General features: G+C 44.7%; 1 protein-coding gene across 1 annotated transcript in view; it reads right to left on the minus strand.

Moving 5' to 3' along the window:
* Nucleotides 1-19,695, minus strand: part of CCDC85C (coiled-coil domain containing 85C) — a 112,778-nt gene that overhangs the window by 28,844 nt on the left and 64,239 nt on the right. The window contains exon 2 of the mRNA XM_009891031.1: nt 13,262-13,338. Coding sequence (XP_009889333.1) covers nt 13,262-13,338 — 77 coding nt within the window. The remainder of the gene's footprint in view (nt 1-13,261; nt 13,339-19,695) is intronic.

The raw sequence follows: 19,695 nt of genomic DNA on the forward strand, positions 1-19,695 counted from the left end.
TCTATATTTTCTAGAATTTGTTTCAAAATGTATCTTACTCTTTTTTACAACAGCCTACTAATCACAGTTCTGCACTATTTATTTTCCGTGTACTAAAAGCAAACTCGTGTTTCTTCACCGTAGAAGGAGAACTGCCTTTTCTTCCTTTTTTAAATTAAAATGGTGCAGTGACGTGTTCATCAGACCTCCCTAAACATTTATGCATTCGTTGGGCTTTGCCATCAGTATTAGAGCTAACCAGGAAAAGAAAGTGAATCCCTCATTAAAAAGCAATATGACTAATGATGCATCAGAATGAGTAGCCATTACTCCACTTAAACCTAAATTAAAAATCCTGGTATTTGCATTGTCAATTCACTCACAAAATGAAATCTCTTATTACCTTACCCAATTTTCATTACTGAGACGTAAGTGGATCCCAAATTGCTTTTCTAGTCAGAATGGCATTTTAAAAGTACAATCCCTGATCATCTCTGTTCATCATCATTGTTGGAGATTATCTCAATTAATGGGCAACATGTCTATAATAAATTACCCTTCAGGTAAAATCACTTCACATTTCTGGAGTTTCAAGAAATTTATCAGCAAGATCATTTTCATCTGAACTAAAACTCCATGGGAGAGTGCTGTTTCGATTGAGCCTTTATTGGGAATGTTTTCTAAGCTGAGGAGCAGAGAGAGGGGGAGGGACGCGGAAGAAAAAGGAGACCAAGGCAGAGCTGAGGAGACTCATAGTCTTTACTCAACCTGATCAAATGTACAACTTGCATAACCTGAAATACACTCATCCCCAGCAGACGCCAACCACTGGCCATTGACTACTCTGGAGCAGCTCTTGCTCTTCTACTGTGAGTTTTTTTCAAACACTAGTTTCATCCAAACATTAAAACAACAAAAAAAAAAAAAAAAAAAGGAAAAGGAAATGAAACAGAGAAAGAGGAAGCATCTCCTGACTTTCACAGTGGTGCAAAAGTGCAAGACCTCCCCTGGGTCTACCTCAGCATCACTCTACATGGTGTTGTCTCCCTTTACTGGCTGGTGAGTGCTGGAATGAGCTTGCAGACCCAACGCCTTCACCTTCAGCGCACACCTGAGCTACACACTGCCAAGGCTGACAGTGGTCCCTCAGAGAGTAACTCTTCATTATCTGGAAATAATGACATGACATTTATTGCTAAATTTTTCAACTAGGCAGAACTTGAAGTGACCCCGGAAGATACTGCTCTTGGACCAAAGCCCAAGATCTTTGTCAGCCCTGTCATGAAAGAAATGGACCTAGACGTGCCCCTCCCAGCAGGGAAGGGAGTTTTGCCTACTCATATCAGTGAGAAAAGAATAGGACCAACAAATCAAGTTTTTAGTAAAATTGGACTGCAAACCCAACTTTTTCCCTGTCTCGAAAACAGAAGCAATTTGATTATTAACATGGGTGGAAAGTGGCAAGTATTTTCCATAAAAAATAATGTATCATTCTAAATACCTTAGATAGAAATTAAAGTCGTGGTACTTACAAAAGCCTAAAACTACATTTTTAAAAAAATCAGCAAACACTTGTTCCTATCAAAGCTTTCTATCCTGCTAGCTGGGAGAAGAAATGGTGGCCTCTGACTTTTTGACCTGATGTGCTGAGTGATTCAATTTGAAAATAACACAAATAACAAAAGAAGATGGATGGTGTTTGTGGTATTTTAAGGTCAAAGTACTACGAAGATACATTTATTTTCTTTTCCGTTTCTGTCCAGTAAAGTCAGATCAGTGCTGTGGCCATGTTGAACCAACTGTGAAGATAAGTGTTGAAAACTTATAGACAAGTTAGACAAATTATCTTTTCTGTTACCCTTCAGTGTTACTTCTGCTGGAAGGAAGAAAAAAGAAGATGAGCATTTAATAATGAAACACTTTGATGTCACAAAATGGACCACTCTTAACAGAAATTAAATACAGAAAGACAGAAATTTACTTGACAGATATTTCTCAGCATTTATGAAAGAGATTAGCAAAAAAGACCCAGAATGATTTCAATTAGAACTATGTGCTGAAGTGACCGAGGAAAATTAAAAAGCGACACTGTCAGCTTCCAGTAATTCATGAATTAGCATTCAAAACAGGGTTGTTACATAAGAAGCCTTTAATTGAAAACACTGTTTTCTCCTTTCGCATAAGTTGTAACAGCTGAAGGCTGAGCAGAGGTTAAAAAAATAAAATAATTAATCATAAATGATCAGTTTGACCCGGCGCCCTGAAGAAATATTAAAGCCTTTACAAAAATTCAGAGCTCCCTTTCTCCCCATGGGCTGTGGGGTCACCTTAGAGCAATTTGGGTGTCTGCCCATGGGCATCCCGGGCCTGAGCGTATCCAAGGCGCCGTGGAGGTTTGGCAGATGCGATGAAGGGCTGCTAGAGACCCACATCCTGCCGGTGCGTGGCAGGAGCCAGGAGGGACAGCCCCAGTGGCACCTGGGGACTACGACTGAGCACCTGAGATGCTGCTCTCTTCACCTCGTCATAACTCATTTGTAACCTCCTGCACCGTGAAAGCTTCCTCTCCTTGTCCACATGCTGTTTAAAAAAAAAAATAAATAACCGAGCACCAATTCAAAGTCCAGGAGTCCTATAAAGCCCCTTTTTGTCTACCCCTGAGGGGTCCCTTTATAAAGGGATGGAAAAATGTGTCCCGAATGTAAAGAAGAATCAAGCATACGTGAGACACCGACAGCAGACTTCCCAGAGGACTGTCATTTCAGAGGTTTTATAATAATCAGCTTCCTTTTCCTACAACGCAGACCCACTGGCACTAAGCTCAAGAGACAGCAGATTACACACCACACCACTTAAATTTATTAATATTTTATCTGCTATTCAACATAACATTAGAAGAAATTATGTATCTTAACATGAAATGCCACTAGATGGAAAGGAATACTGTGACAAACTCAATACTGGCAATAGCAGATACCCTTGCTGACACCAGTTCTGAAGATTTTCTTTGGACAAACAAATATGCCACACCATCACCCAGTCCTCAGAGAGACAAGCAATTTCCATTTTTTGGTGGCTACGCCACCCTTTTACAAAGCACAGTATTTCCTTTAGTTGTCATTTAAATATCAGGGTGAAACTGGTCCTTAGCAATAGGGTTAGGGCATCCCACCCTGACCATGTAAGACCATAAGGATTTGGGCTTATGATTCACTTAATTCTCCATATGAAAAAAGTCCGTATGAAAAAAATGTCATTCTTACTTTATATTCTAGTTTTACCCCATAAAACTTGTATGTTGGATAGAAAGCTCTGCTGAGACCTTGGCTTTTGATTATATATATTTGTGAAGAGAAAAAGGAGGAAGGTTTTATTTCAGTCCGCAGGGTCAGGCTGCCTTCATCTTTACGGACTCTTGTACTTCCCATTAGCTGAATTACTTGCCTGTCACTGTAATATAAATTCTTAAACCTACCAGCAACAATTTTCTAAACCATAATTGTGCTAGTAATTGAAACTGCCTCAATTTTGACACTCAACAACCCGTTGTTTGCAACTGGGTAATTAAATGGAAGGTTTAGCTCAAAATCTTTTCCTGTTATTTCCTGCAGCAATTTAGTTAAAAGTACCAACTTCTCTTCAGGTAGGTAAATGGCTTTCATTTGAAGTTGGTCAAAACTCTGACGTTACTAACCAATGCCTTTTGCGCAAGTACAGGAGGGAAATAAAAAATAATTAGGGGCATATTTAATACATTCAGACAATAAAAAAAAAAAGGAAATCGCCAACATTAGCATGTGAAAGAACAGGCAATCAGAGCCCCAAACAACCAGCAGCAATATTAAAAGGCAGCCCCCAGATCCAAGAAGCTTTTGTGGATGCATTAGCTTTCTCTACCTTACTGAAATTTCGTGGCAAGCTGTTGCAGTCAGCCAGCTAGAAGGGAAGAGAAAAACTTTATACATTTGGAACCATAACAGAAAAAAGTTATTTTATCATCTTGGAAAAACTTTATCATTACCACAGATGACCAAGATAAGCTGGTCTTACATGCAGCACTTGACAAGATAATGTTAATATTTTAACTTCAACCCCTTCTTCCCATATTAATAAACGAAGCCTTGCAGATCGGCACAAACATTAGCATCTTATTACCCCAATTTAGAGAACGGTGACCCCACAAACAGCTGATGAAGCTTCATCACCTTACTCCCCTTCACAACTGCAGACATTTTACCGCACCCGCAGTGTTCCATGGCACTATCACAACACACCACTCTGGAAGAATGACCTGGCCCAAGGTATCCTTAGCAAGTCCAGCAGAGCCGCGATATTCCGCCGAGGTAAAGCAAAGCGAAAACACATCTCAAATAATGCGAAGGACATGCTGCAAAGCGCCTGACTCGTGCAGCTCTCACACAGGCACCAGGGCAATGGTCCTGGTACTCTTGTCACCTCAGCACCACACGCAAGTGGCCCTTTCAGGCGGCCTTCTGCCCCAGCGAACATCCCCTACCACACACCCGCGCACAAAGATTTCCTCCTTATCTCATTAATCCCTGTTTTAGGGTCTCATGCACCAGGAAGTTGAGGGATGGGCAATTTCCCCATGTGAAGCTAGCAAATAATTGAATTAAGGTTCAGTAATTGCAGTTATCACTACAAGACATATTCAAGCAAAAATAAGCTCAGCAAAGCACATATCTGACTTTAAGTATATGTGAAGAGTCCCATTAGCTTCAACAGCATTTATCAGGCAAGCTGGAAATTACACACATGAGAGTGCAATAAAAAAACCAACTTATTTGATTTTGAAAGAACTCTGCAAATAAGAAAAAAAATTAAGGGATGAGATTAAAACTATTTAACATCTTCCATGTCATGTAATAATATGAGCTTTCTGTAACAGGAGAGATTAAATTCCTTTACGCTGGTTCACATCCCTCTTGTACACACAGCACATCCAGGGATCATTCCTTAGACTGACGACAAAGGCTTTAGAGGACGATGGTCTGCCCAGACACCTGCTCTCCCAGTTCCCTCTCCGGTATTCAGCCAGCAGGTCACAACCACAACCTCAGCCAGGTTCATCAGCAAAGCTATTTTCAGTTGTTCCTGTGGAACTGGAAATGGTACAACCCTGAGACTGAGGTGCACAGCCCTTGTACCGCAGCAGCACCGGGAGCTGTAAGGATGCATCTGGACTTCGTGCCATGGCTGGATCTCAGCCATTCGCAAACACAACACAGGAACGAGCATCCCCACTCTGACTTTCCCCTCGTATCATGAGCTGCATTCATACAAGCTGGAGGGGGCAAAGCACCAAATTTCATCTGGTTGCACTGCTGACAACTGGAATTCTCTATTGTCAGGGGAGCTAACACTTTGGGAAAGGCTTAATAAATACCAGGAGACAGTCAGTAAGAGGCTTAGCAGATTTTGCCATGTAAAACCACTCTTTGAAAAATATTTTTATTAGTATCTCAGTGGGGTACAGGCAATAAAAGCAGTCCAAGTCTCAAAACTCTCCATTCTCTGTAGCAACTGAGGTAGTGAACTTCAGTACGCTGTTAATATTCAAGAGTGTCTGTATTTTTTTCCTCTTGTTTTAGATCAGCAGAGAAAGATCAACCCTGTAACTCATGGGAGACTCAGATAATCAGCTCAAACCAAATTGCAGTGTATAATTATAATCACACAACTGGCAGGCTTTGCTCAAGAGAGAATATGGGCTGGCGCAGCTGAGATTCGAGCAGCACAGCCTATAACCCAAATAGAAATGCAGCTCAATAGATAACAAAGCCAAATGGAACTATAACCATTGACATTTGGTGTAGCCCGTCTCTTGTCTGTGGCTTGTATGAAACGAGTCCAGGAGTCTCAGACTAATGGAGCCCATCCGTAGCTCATTAGCACCAAAATCAGTCTTTTCATTAGGGATGTCAATGGAGAAGCTAAGGAATGCTGCCCCAGTTCCACCGGGGAAGTAGATGTAGATGTGGATGTAGTATTAAGCACAAGAATAAACTCACTGGACCATCCCCTGGAGTCACCTTTCATTTTCTTCTGTCAACTGCACTCCAGGCAACGAGGCCAAAGTGAACCACCGCACCTCCTCCCAAAAGCAAGGCACTCCCCACATCCCATCCAACGAGGGAGCTACGAATGAGGAAGGCAAAGACCCGAATCCCCTTCTCATAAATCAGAAAAGGTCCCTTGCAGGCTCTTTAACTAACGCTGGGACCCAGCTGGCCGAGGGCTCTGCTGTCCTTCTCTCTCTTCTTTTGAACAGCGCTCAGGGCCGGGTGGACACTCAAGCCCCTCTCTTCTGGAGGACCACTCAGATGTTCAAAGCTCTCGGCTGAACCAGGACTCAAACCGTCTGGAAGAATCAGTTACAGCCAGTCTTAATTTTTATGAGATGGTTTGAACACTCTTTAAAAGTCTCCTATAAAGATTTAGATTTGCATTTTTGGCTTCATGAGAAGCAAAACAAAACTAAAAATTTTGTCACAAACTTATAGTTTTGGGTAAAGCCTCTTTTCTTTTTTTCAAAAGCAGTGAATGATTAACATCCTCCCCATACTTCCCCAAGTTGTTTTCAGGTATCAGACACTGAATTTTTCTTGAGCTGGTCTTGAATTTGGCATTGGAACTTATTGTAAAGATCTTTTTTTAAGTCCCTGCAGCTATTGCTTAGTTTCCCCTCAAAACATTTTTCAGTCCATCTCAGATGGACCGACCACTGAGAATCTGTGTACTTCAAACCGCTCCACATGTTACAAAGACACCAAATGCTGCTTCTTCATAGTCTGATCTAACTGCAATTAAGAGCTTTTCCCCTGACCCTGTCCTCATGTACAGAAAAAAGCAGAATCTAGTGAAATTATTACAAAGCTGGTTAAGCATAGGATATGACTAATCCCACATTTCACAGCTGGAGGTTAAACTGAGCCTGATTAAACCCAATGTTCTTGCTTACCCGCAACAGAAACAAATGGGGCATGGCAGAACTTTGTGCGCAGCTCTCTCACTCTCACGCTATTACACAGCAATTCAGCTCCAGTCCTTTGAAAATTCTGAGTTAAGTTGCAAGACATTATGTAATTGTCTCAAATTCGTAAGATTCAATAAACACTGTACGCTTCTGTCTGTTATTCAACTTCTGGGTGCAGAACTTCTTGAATTAAATCTCCTAGGTTTTGGGGGAACTCTCTCTATATGTGCCAGGTGACATTCTCGTAAAATCCCTTGATTCCGCAGGTGACAACCCCCAGAACGCACATTACCCCATCCAGCTTTCATTACAAGTTGCAAAACCTCATTTTTGTCATTGATCCTGCTTTTTGGATGTGCTCCTACTCATGAATAGGAGATGAATACCAAGAGAATATTTATTTTTGTAGGTACCAGCCCAAGACCCTTACGTCTAAAGTCAACAGAAGGAATTCTATCGTCTTAAAGGATGTTGGATGCAAGTCTGAGACATCTTTGAACTGCTCTTATAAAACCGTACGTCTCTTATTTGGGGGGAAAAAAAACCCATTTTGTTCAATAAATACATATTGTTTACTTAACTTTCAAGTCCACTTACTTGATAGCAAATTGGTCAGGTCAGTCTTGCCATTTTAATACATAAAAGAAGGAGGTGAAATGAAACACACTGGGACATGGATTGGGTTTGCACGCTTTGCTTTCTTGAAGCTTCTGCTGCCCCAGCTAAGGAAGTCGTATTTGGGGGATTTTATTAACATATTTTGCATTTAGACATGTAAGCAATGCAATGCAATTAGAAGCCTAAATCAGTTTGGAGAGTGGTCTCATGAAAGGTGTCATGAGAGAAGGTCTCATGAAAATCTGGTTATACGTGAGCTGTACTCCAAAACGCGTGGAGTCCTGTAGAAAGTCTCACCATTGACTTGAAAGGAATATTTGGATGAGGCTCCAAATATGCATCTCCTTTTTGATTAGTTAAAATTAATATGCAGCTAAACATTTAAAGAGCACATAAAACCGGTAATGTAGTAACCTAGGGCATGTCCCCTTCAGTATTCCGAATTTAAATGCAGACCAAACGCACTGGAAAGCTTTCATGTCTGAGTTGCTCACTATTACAAAAAAAATCCAATTTCCCCAGTGAGACATGAAATTAAAGCAATTATACTTATCCTCCTCACACACAAACAGTAGGTAGACTTTGGGGAAATAAGACAGGTTTGTAATTTTGTTCCGCTCGTGGTGAGCATGTGCAACGCTGCTGGCGCAAGCCGTGCCCTCACAACAAAACTCCGGAGCCACAATTCAAGGAGAGGCCCAAACGTTAAGACCCTATAACAACTCTGAGAGCTGAGAAGCAATTCCACAAGCAGGAATTGTTAGTGGCAGACTTGGCACAAAAGCCACTGATAATAAAACAGGAGAATAAAACAAGAGGAAATTGCACTCCGACTCTCCTGGAGCCAGCCAGCACATGGCGAGCAATTTATTTTTCTCCTTCATCCTCCGCAGTTTAGGAAGAGATCAAGCTCTCCACTAAACAGCATTTACATCTTCATCCTTCGCAGTATTAACGATTCTCAGGCTCTCTTCAATCCCGAGGTTCAGTTTTCCCCCTCCTCATTTTCAGAACAATACCCTAGAAACTGCCTGCTGAGGGCATGTTTGTTAACAAGAATTGAGGCAGCCCGTAGATGCCCTTACCGTGGAAGCTCCTAGCTCAAAAACCTCGGCTCTGTTTTAATAGCAGCGTTTACAGGCATTATTTACTATCATTTTACTATCTGTACAGCTGCAGCCTTCTTTGAATTCAGGCTAAGCATGCCATTTCTTAAAAATAAGACCAAGCGCAGTTTTCAAGACCTTCCAGGGATGCTCTAAAGATCTTCCAAGGATACTCTCAATCCCAGTCAGCAGGCAAATACCGAAATGCTGTGAAATGCTGGCAATACTTAAGTCTATTTGGCGATTTTAATTAAATACTCTGATGTTCCTCATAAATCCCAAGGGTGGTCCACTCCCTAGAGAAGAATTTTTTGTATTTCTGCTCTGCACCAGTGGACCTGAAACCTTCCCTGAAAGATGCACCAGGACCTCATTGTCAAACGTCCAGTTACTCAGAGTCTCACCTGCCCGATACATCCGCTCTGTTCAAAGCCCGGCTTTTTGAAACAAAGGTGTGCAATGTGCCCTGGGCATCACTGAGTAGGAAAATGCCTCTGGCATTCCTCTTCTGAAGGGAAAATCCAGACACAGCTTAGCAGAGACTACAAACCAAAAGAAGCCCCAACGGCCAGCCCGTGGTGCACAGGAGTTAGTTAAGAGGAGAGAGAACAGGGTGAGGAGTCCACAAAGCCTATAACGTTTTGGTTAAAAGCCTATAACTTTTTTGTTAAAAGTGCCCAATCCTTGCCATTGTACAGAATGAGCTGAAAAGGCAAAATAATGTGAAAGAATGGCCAGGAGTTTGTCACTGTTATTATCTATAAAAGGTATGCATTAGTTATAAAACCAACCAGAATTGACCTCTGGAGCTCCTGAAGCTCATAAACACGAGTTTCTCTAATCTTGAGGGGAAAGGGTGTAATTACAAATTCATTTTTAGTTTAAGGGGCAGTGTGAGGTGGCTTAAGGAGTCTTTTCTGCTTGGAGGAACGGAAAGCACATACGGTCTCCCATCTCAGGAGTTATATCTTAGTAATATGAAAGGTACCCGCATCTAGTCAACCAGGCACTGTGAAAGAGAGGGTAACACCAGCTCTCCTGGGCACTCCCCACAATGACACAGAGGAAAACCAGGACTTCTCCCACATGATGTTGCATAGATTAATTGCACGCACACAACAGAACTTGGTGCACTTCTTCCCTAGAGAATCTGAGACTATAAAAGTGATGCCTGTGAAGCTCTCCAAAGCCAACACCCAACATTCCTCAGAGCTTACGTTCATCTTCTTTACACCTCGACTAAAACTTCCAGAAACCAGCTACACTCGTGAGAAAGGCTGACATCGTCACCCCTAGGGCACTGAGGTCCCCACCTGCTCTGCGGGGTCTTTGCCACTGTGGTTACACCACAGATGCCTACCAGCACTGGTGAGCAGGCATCGAGGGGCCTTTTCTGGTAGTGGCATTCGCTACAGCATCTCCCCAACCAGTACAAACCAGGGCAACAAAAGCTGTGTGTTGTCAGTATTGCTGCCAGGGATCTTGCCGGCACAGCAATGCCATCCAAGAGCATGACTTTCTAGTTAACGTGGCCATGCCAGCAACACATTACAGCGTAAACCTGAGTCAAAGAAAGGTATAAAACTGGAGTCGTTTCTCCTCAGAGAAAGGAGAACGGGAAGAGCGATGATTACTAATGGGTTAGCAATGTTAGAAGCAGCTCCTTTCCCAACTGGAAATACACATCTCCTTCCCTAGAAAGCAAAACAAGTCAAACCCCAAAAAATCCATATGCGGCTATCATAAATAACATCCACTTCTCCATTTACTTTCCTCCCACTGCAAAGTGTGGTACTTCTTGATCTCCCATGGGGAAGAAAAGCTCTCTCCATTAATCTGTTCAAATGAGTCACCAGCAAAGGAGATGTGAACCCCAGCACGCCTGCGCTACAGGTGACACGTACAGCGCAGAGCAGCCGCCTCGGCACAGGCTGGGGAACTCTCACCTCTCCCGCTGAGATTTTCTTCCCAAGTGCTTATGGAGAAAGAAGATGTCAGGAAGCAGGAGAAAGCGATGCAGGCTGGGGACCCCTGCACCAGCTTGATTCCAGGCCTGAAGGTGGCACAAAGACACCACCTCTCCGCATAGCTTCACACCCCAGATGCCGAAGAAGATAAAGCAACGAACCTCGCTCAGGACACACCGGCGAGCAAAGGGGCATTGTGTCACCGGCCACCGTAACATAAGTCCTCCTGTAAAGCTTGCAATACCACTTGCAGCACCAGCCTCCTCGGGTTTCTCTGGATGAAGCACTATTTCAGCTCTATGTTTCGCACTTGGAGAGAAGCCAGGAAGACTTCCATAACCACCACTGATTTGTTAATCCCTTAATGCACAGGCACTGTTTGTTACTTAGGACGTCAGGTTTCATCACTCCTCAGCACACCGGTGATAGAACTTCTTGACATCAGACTGCAAATATTATTGCAATGTCAATACTCCCAGGGAGAAAGCCAAGCCGAGTTAAAATGTGACTTTGGTGTTGACAAGCCAGTTTGGCATTGCGGAGTTCAGACGGCCAGGATCACCTGGCAACTTCAAAAACAGGAGAAAGTATGCCAGGATCCTTTTTGACTGGAGTCTTATCCCGAGATCCGCATGGTAACAGCTAAACACTTCCCAATCAGATGAAGCAAGCGAGAATACAGTAAGTGGATTATACTTTTCCGGGAAAGTGCCGGGAGCAACGTGTACATACGCATGTGGGTTTGTGCCTATACAGATTTTCCTCATCTTTCTCATTGAAAGAGAAAAAAATCCAAATCTAGGTTTGCAGCGTGACAGATCTGGAGGTGACGCAGCTCAGTATTCCCAGGGAGCTCACCCAGGCCATGGTAGCTCCAACACTTCGCCGTCTGCCCTAAGGAGAGCTGTCTCCCTGCGGGAGGTATTTCCTGAGTGTGATCTAAAATAGGTCGGATCCTGGTCTTTTTGGAGGGCCATTAAGACATGGCAGAGGGGCTGCGCAGCACGTCACAGCCAGGCTGGTGGCATCGGTGCCTGCTGCTGCCAGGCATGCAGCTGGCCTTCTCCAGAGCACACAGCTCTTTTAAGATCATTTCCCTCCCTTCTGGATCCAAATGTTTGCACCTGAAAGGTGAGGACACCTGAGGACAGTGGTGTGCGTGGAGGAAAAGGCACAGCCTTCCCACCCAGCACAGCAGGGTGAAGGGCTGATGCTCCAGGCTCACGCACCCCAAGACTAACCGGGCTGCGTCCTCCCAGTGCAATAAGCCCCGGCAGCTATTCAGCCCCCATTAATTTACCACCCATTAATTAGCAACCACTTTTTTTTTTTTTGACCTCGGAAGGCAGATCTGATGGAGCAATGTGCCCAGCTGTGGCAGGACGAAGCTGGGCCAAGGGCACAGAGAACCCGTCCCCGAATCCATGAGCATCCCCGCTGCCCACACACAGCCCGTCTGCTTATCAATAGCTCCAATTAAAACAGTCTCGGGGTTTTGACCGCCACCGGCTCACTGACGGGTTGGGAGAAAGACAGAGGGAGTTAAAATTAAATTAGCAATTGATTAATACACGAAGCCACTCCGTTAACCCTTCTGGGGTTTTAACCCTTCGGTGCCTTGTGAGTTTTGTTTCACGGCTAGCAATGCCAATGAGTACACTGGAAATTTGGGATGGTCTTTAAAAAAAAAAGCTCACAGTCAGGTCAAAATGTGTATTTCAGTAAAAATAAGGTTTGACAAAATTATTTTATTGACATTTCAGTAAGCACAGAGCCTTTTCTTTTTTTTTTTTTAAACAGGAATGTTTTAGAAACACATGATCTGGGAGCAGTATATTTTCAGATGTGGTGAAATGCAAAGAACAGCACAACATAAACTGGCAAAAAGGTATTTTTTAAAAAAATAATAATTAGGAGAGGTTTTTTATTTCCAGTCCTTATAACTGGAAAGAACCTGGAACAAAATGACTGTGAAGTTCAGTGCTTGAAGTAAGAAGCAAAGCACAGAAAAAAACCTTTAAAATGCCAGGGAGGTAGAATATACAACAGTGAAAGGATGCAAACACAAGAGAAAAAGGATAACTTTTCTAATGGTTTAAATAGACAGTGTTTCACTGAATCTGTCTGGTTTTAAGCAAGATCTCAAATAAAAGCTGGGAGCCAGCACTGCACAAAACTATTCCCAAGGCTGTCCTCCTCTGTATACAAGATAAAAGTCAATATAAATGGGCAAGCAAGACAAAATCCTACAGCAAGGGCACAGACAGAGCCGGACCCTCGCAGCATCCCCGAGAGCAGCGGTGGATCAAGGTGTTCTGCAGGGAGGCGATAATGCATCTCCAAAACACACACGGACACTAACAGAGAGTTTACTCTATTTTTTCCCTTGTGTTTTTCCCTTTTTTTTTTTTTTTTTTTTTGACAAAAGCAGACCAAATTCTGTCAGTGGGGGTTTGATATGAAAAGACCATTATGCTCTTCCCTAGTAGAATATCCACCGAAAGCCCTTGCGCATTCAAGTAGGCCCTCAGATACAACTATACAGAAACAGAAGAACCAAGGCACATTAATATCAATTAGGCAATAAAACCTACCTGGGAAAGAAGCTTGTTGTCATCCTCCAGCAGTTTCACTTTTGTTTCAAGTTGCCTGATATAGTTGGAAGATGAATCTTTAAGAAAAGAGAAAAAATACGTTTAAGTTTCTTGTGTTACAGGCAAGTACAGTCAGACAGCAGTGTGTTTTCCCGCTAGTGGAAGGCAAGTTTGGGAAAGACCTAATGAATAAAACCCCAAGTGCATAGGGTGAGGAGGGGATTCTGCCAAAGTTTTTTTCACTAAAAAGCTGAGGTTCAGCAACAGAATTATCTTCTCAGAATCCGTACCAGTGCCACCAGGTTGGGGGCTGGGGGGTACAGACGGAAAGTGAAGTTGAAGTATTGTGCTTCATAACTTTTTATAAAAGTAATTTCCTAGCTTTGAAAGCCATTCTCGTTCATCTAAAATGCATCAAAATACTCAACAACAGAACAAGATGTTTCCCTTCAGGTTTGAATAAACAACCCCTCCGCACACGTGCCTTTTTCTTTCAGAAACAACCGAAAAACGCACAAAAATAAGCTGCTGGCACAGCTCTACAAGGAGGTCACTGCCACAACTCTCAGAGCTGTAAAAGGGGAAGAAGCGTATCCAGCCAGGCCAGAGAGCTGCAGCCTGCACACAGCCTGACCCACACAAGTCCCTACCCAGGACATCTGTTTTTTTTCTAGTGGAAGCACGTGACGCTAAACAGAAAAATACCAGGACAATAAAATACAGAATACCCTCACATAAAATGGTAATATTCAACCTGAAGGAATGCAAGGGCCAGCTTAGCATCGCAGTAATACAGCAACACCAGATAGGGTGACCTGGCATAGAAGATAACTTGTGGGAGAGCTCTGTGGGTGGCTTACTGCTCTTCAAAACATCTGGGCTTTGTTTTGAAATGTGCTTTGAAGCAACACATTTGCAAATTTCGCAGAGAAGAAAATAAAGGAGCCTGGGAAAATCTCTTCTCCCTTTGCATTCTACCTTAGCAGTTTGCAATAAATAGTTCCTCTTCCATCCACTTGGACGTTTGCAAAATTTTTTCCCCACTTGTAATTTCCGTAGCAGAGGCCGTGAGTTGTCACAGCAGGAGGAAAAGGAGGGAGAGAGTTCTGCAGCTTAAGCATATGAAAAAACTCGACCGCTTTCCACACAAACGCAAAATATATTTTACCTCGTTTAATTTATTACGGCACGACTGCGAAAGCCACTATTCAACCACAGGACTTCTCAGTGAGCGTGAATTGGTGAGGATGCTGATGGCGGTGCATGTTGCCGATTGCCCACAGCTTTTGGGATGATCAGCCCCAGCATGGTTAGCCGGCACCACTGCCCGCATCTCAGCGCAGACGAACACACGCCCGTGCACACGTGTAAGGTTTGGGCTGGCTCTGCGCTAAACGGCTTATCTTTGCCTTTGCCAGTAGCCGCCGAACGCACTCGGCACAAGCCTGAATGCCGTTTCTTGGCCACTCTGGGGGCAGTTTAGCAGAAGAGCTAGCATGCAAGCTACAGCTAATCACTGAGAGTGCTTTGACCATTCAAGAGAAAAATTGGAATATGCTTGAAGAAGTGCTGCCATAGACAAGTGCCAAACCGCACAAAAAGGAACAGCAGGACAGATCGGAGTCGAGTGCCCATCTAAAGCACAAACGCCCCCAGAGGAAACTTGCTCACTTTTTTGTTTGGATTGTGTTTTGTCCAAACCCAGGAAATCTGAACGAGTCCTCATGAAAAAGGTTAAGAAGACATCGTAGGGAGCTATGTGAGATCAGCGAACAGTTTAAGTGGTGGTAAGGTTCACAGCAATAGCACCTTCAGCTGAAGGGACCACAAACTCCCTCTGCCAATGCAGGAGGAGTCTCCAGACCAGAGGAGATGAGGGTAAACCAAGCAGATTATAGGATCAATCCATAGCACCTTCCCGTGAAAGCCTCGTGCCATCAGCATCGTGAATTTAGCCATGCATACCAAACGGTGGGGAGTATAATGCTGCAGAAGACTGGTGCTTATGTCAGCAAGACTTCAGCATCAGCTTGAACAACTTGCCGAATTAGTAAAGAACCTGTCCTCCAGCAGGGTGAGAGGGGAGTCTGAGATTCTTAAACACAAAGCCAGGAGGACCACGGACCCTTTCGTTTGACCTCCCCTGCACCCCAGGCCAACAGGCTTTGTTAACTTACCCCTAAGTTCAGTCCAGTAATACTCATTCGGCGAAACAGTTCCCAGAACTGTCTCCAGGTTTGTCTGAAGACAACCAGAGACTCCACCATTTCCACTCCTGTGCTGGATACAACAGCCTCCCTCGGCAGATCTGGTCAGATAAGGTGTCCTTCCCTGCCTGCCCTCCAGCTTCACCAGTACCCGTATGCTGCCAGGGCAGCAGCAGCAGAGCTGAGTGCCTCTACACAATGAATGCTGTGATCCTGATACAGCAGGCCCTGATTTTTATCTCAAAGTATCGGGGCATTCAAAGCAGCTTCAAGGAAGGTTCAAAGCGGTGTTAAAGGAGAAGCTCCATCCACGCCTGACTGGGAATCAGAGATATGCCTCTGGACTGAAAAAAGTCTTCGCATGCATGAATGGCACAGACAGCAGCACTTGCATAAACAAGTGTAAAAAAAGAAGATCTCAACGTGATGCCGGTAACAGACAGAGGCTCCACAAGAACCACAGCACTGCCTAAGCCTGCTGCCCCTCAGCAGTCCGAGCCTGTTTCCAAGCAGGAGGGAGCTGGCTATGTGCAGTGCCCACCCTCACCTTTGTAGCTTAATTCTTATCACTACTAAGTGTTTATGTTGTGGACCACCACACCACTTTGTGTGCAAAGGACAGCAACCGAAAAAAAAAAAATAAAAATGCTTATGGGAACTATTTCTGATGCAAACAAGCCCAGGGAGGGCAGAGAAACGGCAGGAGGTCCTCTCCAGCAGCTCTGCGTTCAAGCGCAGTGGGAAGTTACCCAAGGTGGAGGCTGGCAACCTGAACCCCCTGAGCAACCTCTTCAACATGTGCTTGTGGTGGGTTCCAGCGCTGCTAACAGCTGCAGGAAATTACGGTTAAGCGGATGAACGGTGACACAGAAGCTGTTGCGTTCAGGCCCTGAATGCTACAGGGACCAATTGGCTGGCTGATGGAAAGAACAGAGCATGGCTGCCAAAGAAAAGGAAATGGATAGAGAATTATTTCCTCACTTTGGTTTCATATCCTTTGCGGGGAAAAAAAAAAAAAAAAAAAAAGAAGGGTACTCCTTGGGAAGGCAAGCCCTGCATCCCCAGGAGCCAATGCACACCACAGCCACCCCCAGTCTTGAAAGCCTTCTCTGAGATTTGCTAGAATTCTTCAAACACCACTGTTAAACCCCAAATCATGTCCGATGTCTGACCTCAGCCACAAAATACCCACAGCAACATAAAATATATGGAGAAAAAAAGAAAAAAGCAAATGAGCTCTTTTTTCAGCAGAAGATGCTCCATTTCAGGCAAAGGCTGAGAAACACTGCTCACAGCCATCACCATCTCCGCTGTGCTCTCATAGATGAATCGCCTCCATCTTCTGGACCTGCTTGTGTTGAGGTAGGTGCCAGATAAGCCATTTGCATCTTGATCTCAGGTTTAAAAAATGCCATAACTCTCACGACAGCAGGCAGTAATGCTTCCAGGCTGAGCAGTGAAACCCCAGGCTGCGTCTCTCCCACGTTAGATCAAGAAACACATTCCCAACATTTTTCTGCCTCTGACCTTCCTCTTATCAGTGAGTTTCCCTCCTCTCCCGCCTCCCCCAGAGCCATGGGGCAAGGATGACCCTGCTGACTCACCCAAGAGAGGCAGCAGACCTGGATCACTGGCGGCTCGGACCCCCTCATCCCCTTGAATGGTCCTCATTGCCCTGTCAAAACCTGGCGCCAGCTGTGAGGAATGCTCCACCCTCCCCAACCCAAATGCACTCTTCTCGGTGGCACAAACTGCTCCCAGACCTGGGTGCTGTGGCATATCTCCAGCATGCCTGCCCAGCCACCACCTTGTGGTAGCAACTTCGAGTCCATCCCTGCCTGCTGGTGCCTTGCTGGTGAGCTGACACCTTGTCCTACCCCAGGGGGACAACCACACCAGCTGGCTCTGAAGAAGTGTGGCATAGTGAAGGGGAAAAACAGTATCAGGGAAGCAGACAAGGATGGTGGTCAAGGGCACATGGTCTAGGACACGTGGTCAAGGATAAGCTTTTTGGGAGGATGCTCTGGCACTCGGTACCGCCTGGGATGCCAGTGAGGCCTCTTCCAGTTACTCCTGGGGTCCACAACCACCAGCTGCATGAGCAATGGGTGCCTTAGTGGACCAGATGGCACCAGAGGGAAGGAATTTCCCATCAAAACCTCCCACCCAACACCCTCCCAGTCGCAGCAGAAGTGGTGCAGAAGAGGAGGTCAGGGAGAGAGATGGCGTCATGCCCCACACCCACGACAGAAAAACGGATGAAAACCATAACGACCATCAGCCATCGCTCACTTGTACAACATAAATGCTTCAAGCTAAATCGTTTGCAGAGCCGTAAAACCTGAAGTCCCGTTTCTTTGCAAAGCCTTTGAAAAACTAATTGGATGTAGCTCCGCACATTATCTCCATAAGAAGCAGGAGAGTCACATTCCAGCCCAGGAAGGAGCATTACTGTTATTATCCACCCTCCTCAAGATTTACCGTCTTAAAAAATATACTCCATCTGGAACGGGGTGTAATTCAACTTGGATGTAATCTAGCTGAGTAACTTTTCTCCACATAGATAAACCACTTAATACTCATTACAGCTAAATTGAGGCAAGACAAATCACTCTACCTTGTTTTAACTCAATGGCCTCTGAGAGAGCAGGGAACCGCCTGGCTCCTGAAGCTTTTTTAAACATAAATTAGGAACTGTTTTAACAATCAAAACAATCTTTCAGCCTGCAGAGCACAGAACCGAGTCATTTTAAAAGACACTTGGAGACACTGGAGCCTTCCTGATTCTCATCTGAGATTTCAGAGGAATCTGTCAGAGGGGTAAATATGATAAATTATACATTTATTGTGACAGTAGCTAAAGAAGTGGTTTTAGTTCCTTCTATGTCATTTCTCCAAACCACAAGCACGCAGAGCACAGGTCTGAGTAGTAACTGCATGGTTGGGATTGAGACACTTTTTATTTAAGACCTTTTCATAATGAGGCCTTAGCACTTAAATGAATATAAGAAGAAAAAAAAATGCAATCTCTTTACTTAAGGCAGTTCACAGCAGAGATGCAAGAAAAGGTTAATGTAGGTGTCTGTAAGATGAGGAAGCTGTCAAGATCCCTCTGATGGGACTCACTCGCAGTAGGACGGTCCCTACATCCAGCCTGGGCAATACAAAACAACCCGGCACGAGCAGACTTGAGCCAACAGAGGTGCCTTACTCCTCTTCCACGGCATCCCACTGAGGTTTGATCTGACTTTTCCATGTCTGCTACAAAGAGGGTATTACGCAGTGTCCAGCTGGGGTGCTGGCTGGCAGGTCAGGACCATGGTGCCCCACTCCAGCACTGTCCCCACGTGCACCACGGAGGTGCCCCACACCCCCAGCAGCAAGGCTGGTGGACACTCGCTGCATTTGCAGGCCAGGAGCTACTTTTACTAAGCCTGATTTAAGACAGTAAAGCGCAGCTATATTTCGTCAATGTCCTACAAACAAGGCTCTTCCTCTCCTCCTAAAAAGCAGCATCCCTAAAGGGATTCTCCCAAATCCAAACCCAAGGAGGAAAGATGCAGGAAGGAGCAATGCTCTGCCAGGTTTGCACCTTGCGGCCAGCTGCCGCCTTCTCCTTTACATGATGGGATGCTGACATTTTCGCTTCCTCCCCTTCCATCAAAGACTGTCTCATAAAAAGGCCTTCACTTGTGCTCAATAAAACATTTCGCTGTTTGTTGGCAGTTGCGTTATCACACCTCTGCTCTTCAGCACCATATTTCAGATTCGTGTTGCTCTGCTGGTTTTGCATCTTGACACAGACAAGCAGGCTGAAAAATGGGCCAGCGGTTACATCTTGTAAAGAAGTTGATTTATTAAGGCAACAGCGCTCTTTCACAGCAGCTGGGAAGCAGATGAAACTCACATCGCTTAATATATTGTCATTAAAGGAAATTATTGAGAGAGGTGGACAAACCCAGCAGCCTTCCTTTTTCCTAGCAGGCCCCATCTTCCTGCCCTTACCAGCAAACCCCGTTCCAATGTCCTCTTTCAGACTGGTGCTCAAAGCAAGTCGCCACATCACGCTTAACTCGGCAGATGGCTAAAATGTGAGCAGGGACACCACAAAGCCACTGCTGAGTTATTTTTGTTTTGCAGGTGCTGCCCTCTGCTATGGCACCACCAGGGCTCTCGGGGTATGCTCCTGGGTTCGCTTTGGCATGCCCAGCTCTGCAGTGACTCTCA

This window comes from Charadrius vociferus, unplaced genomic scaffold (assembly GCF_000708025.1).
Source record: "Charadrius vociferus isolate BGI_N301 unplaced genomic scaffold, ASM70802v2 scaffold228, whole genome shotgun sequence".
NCBI lineage: Eukaryota > Metazoa > Chordata > Aves > Charadriiformes > Charadriidae > Charadrius > Charadrius vociferus.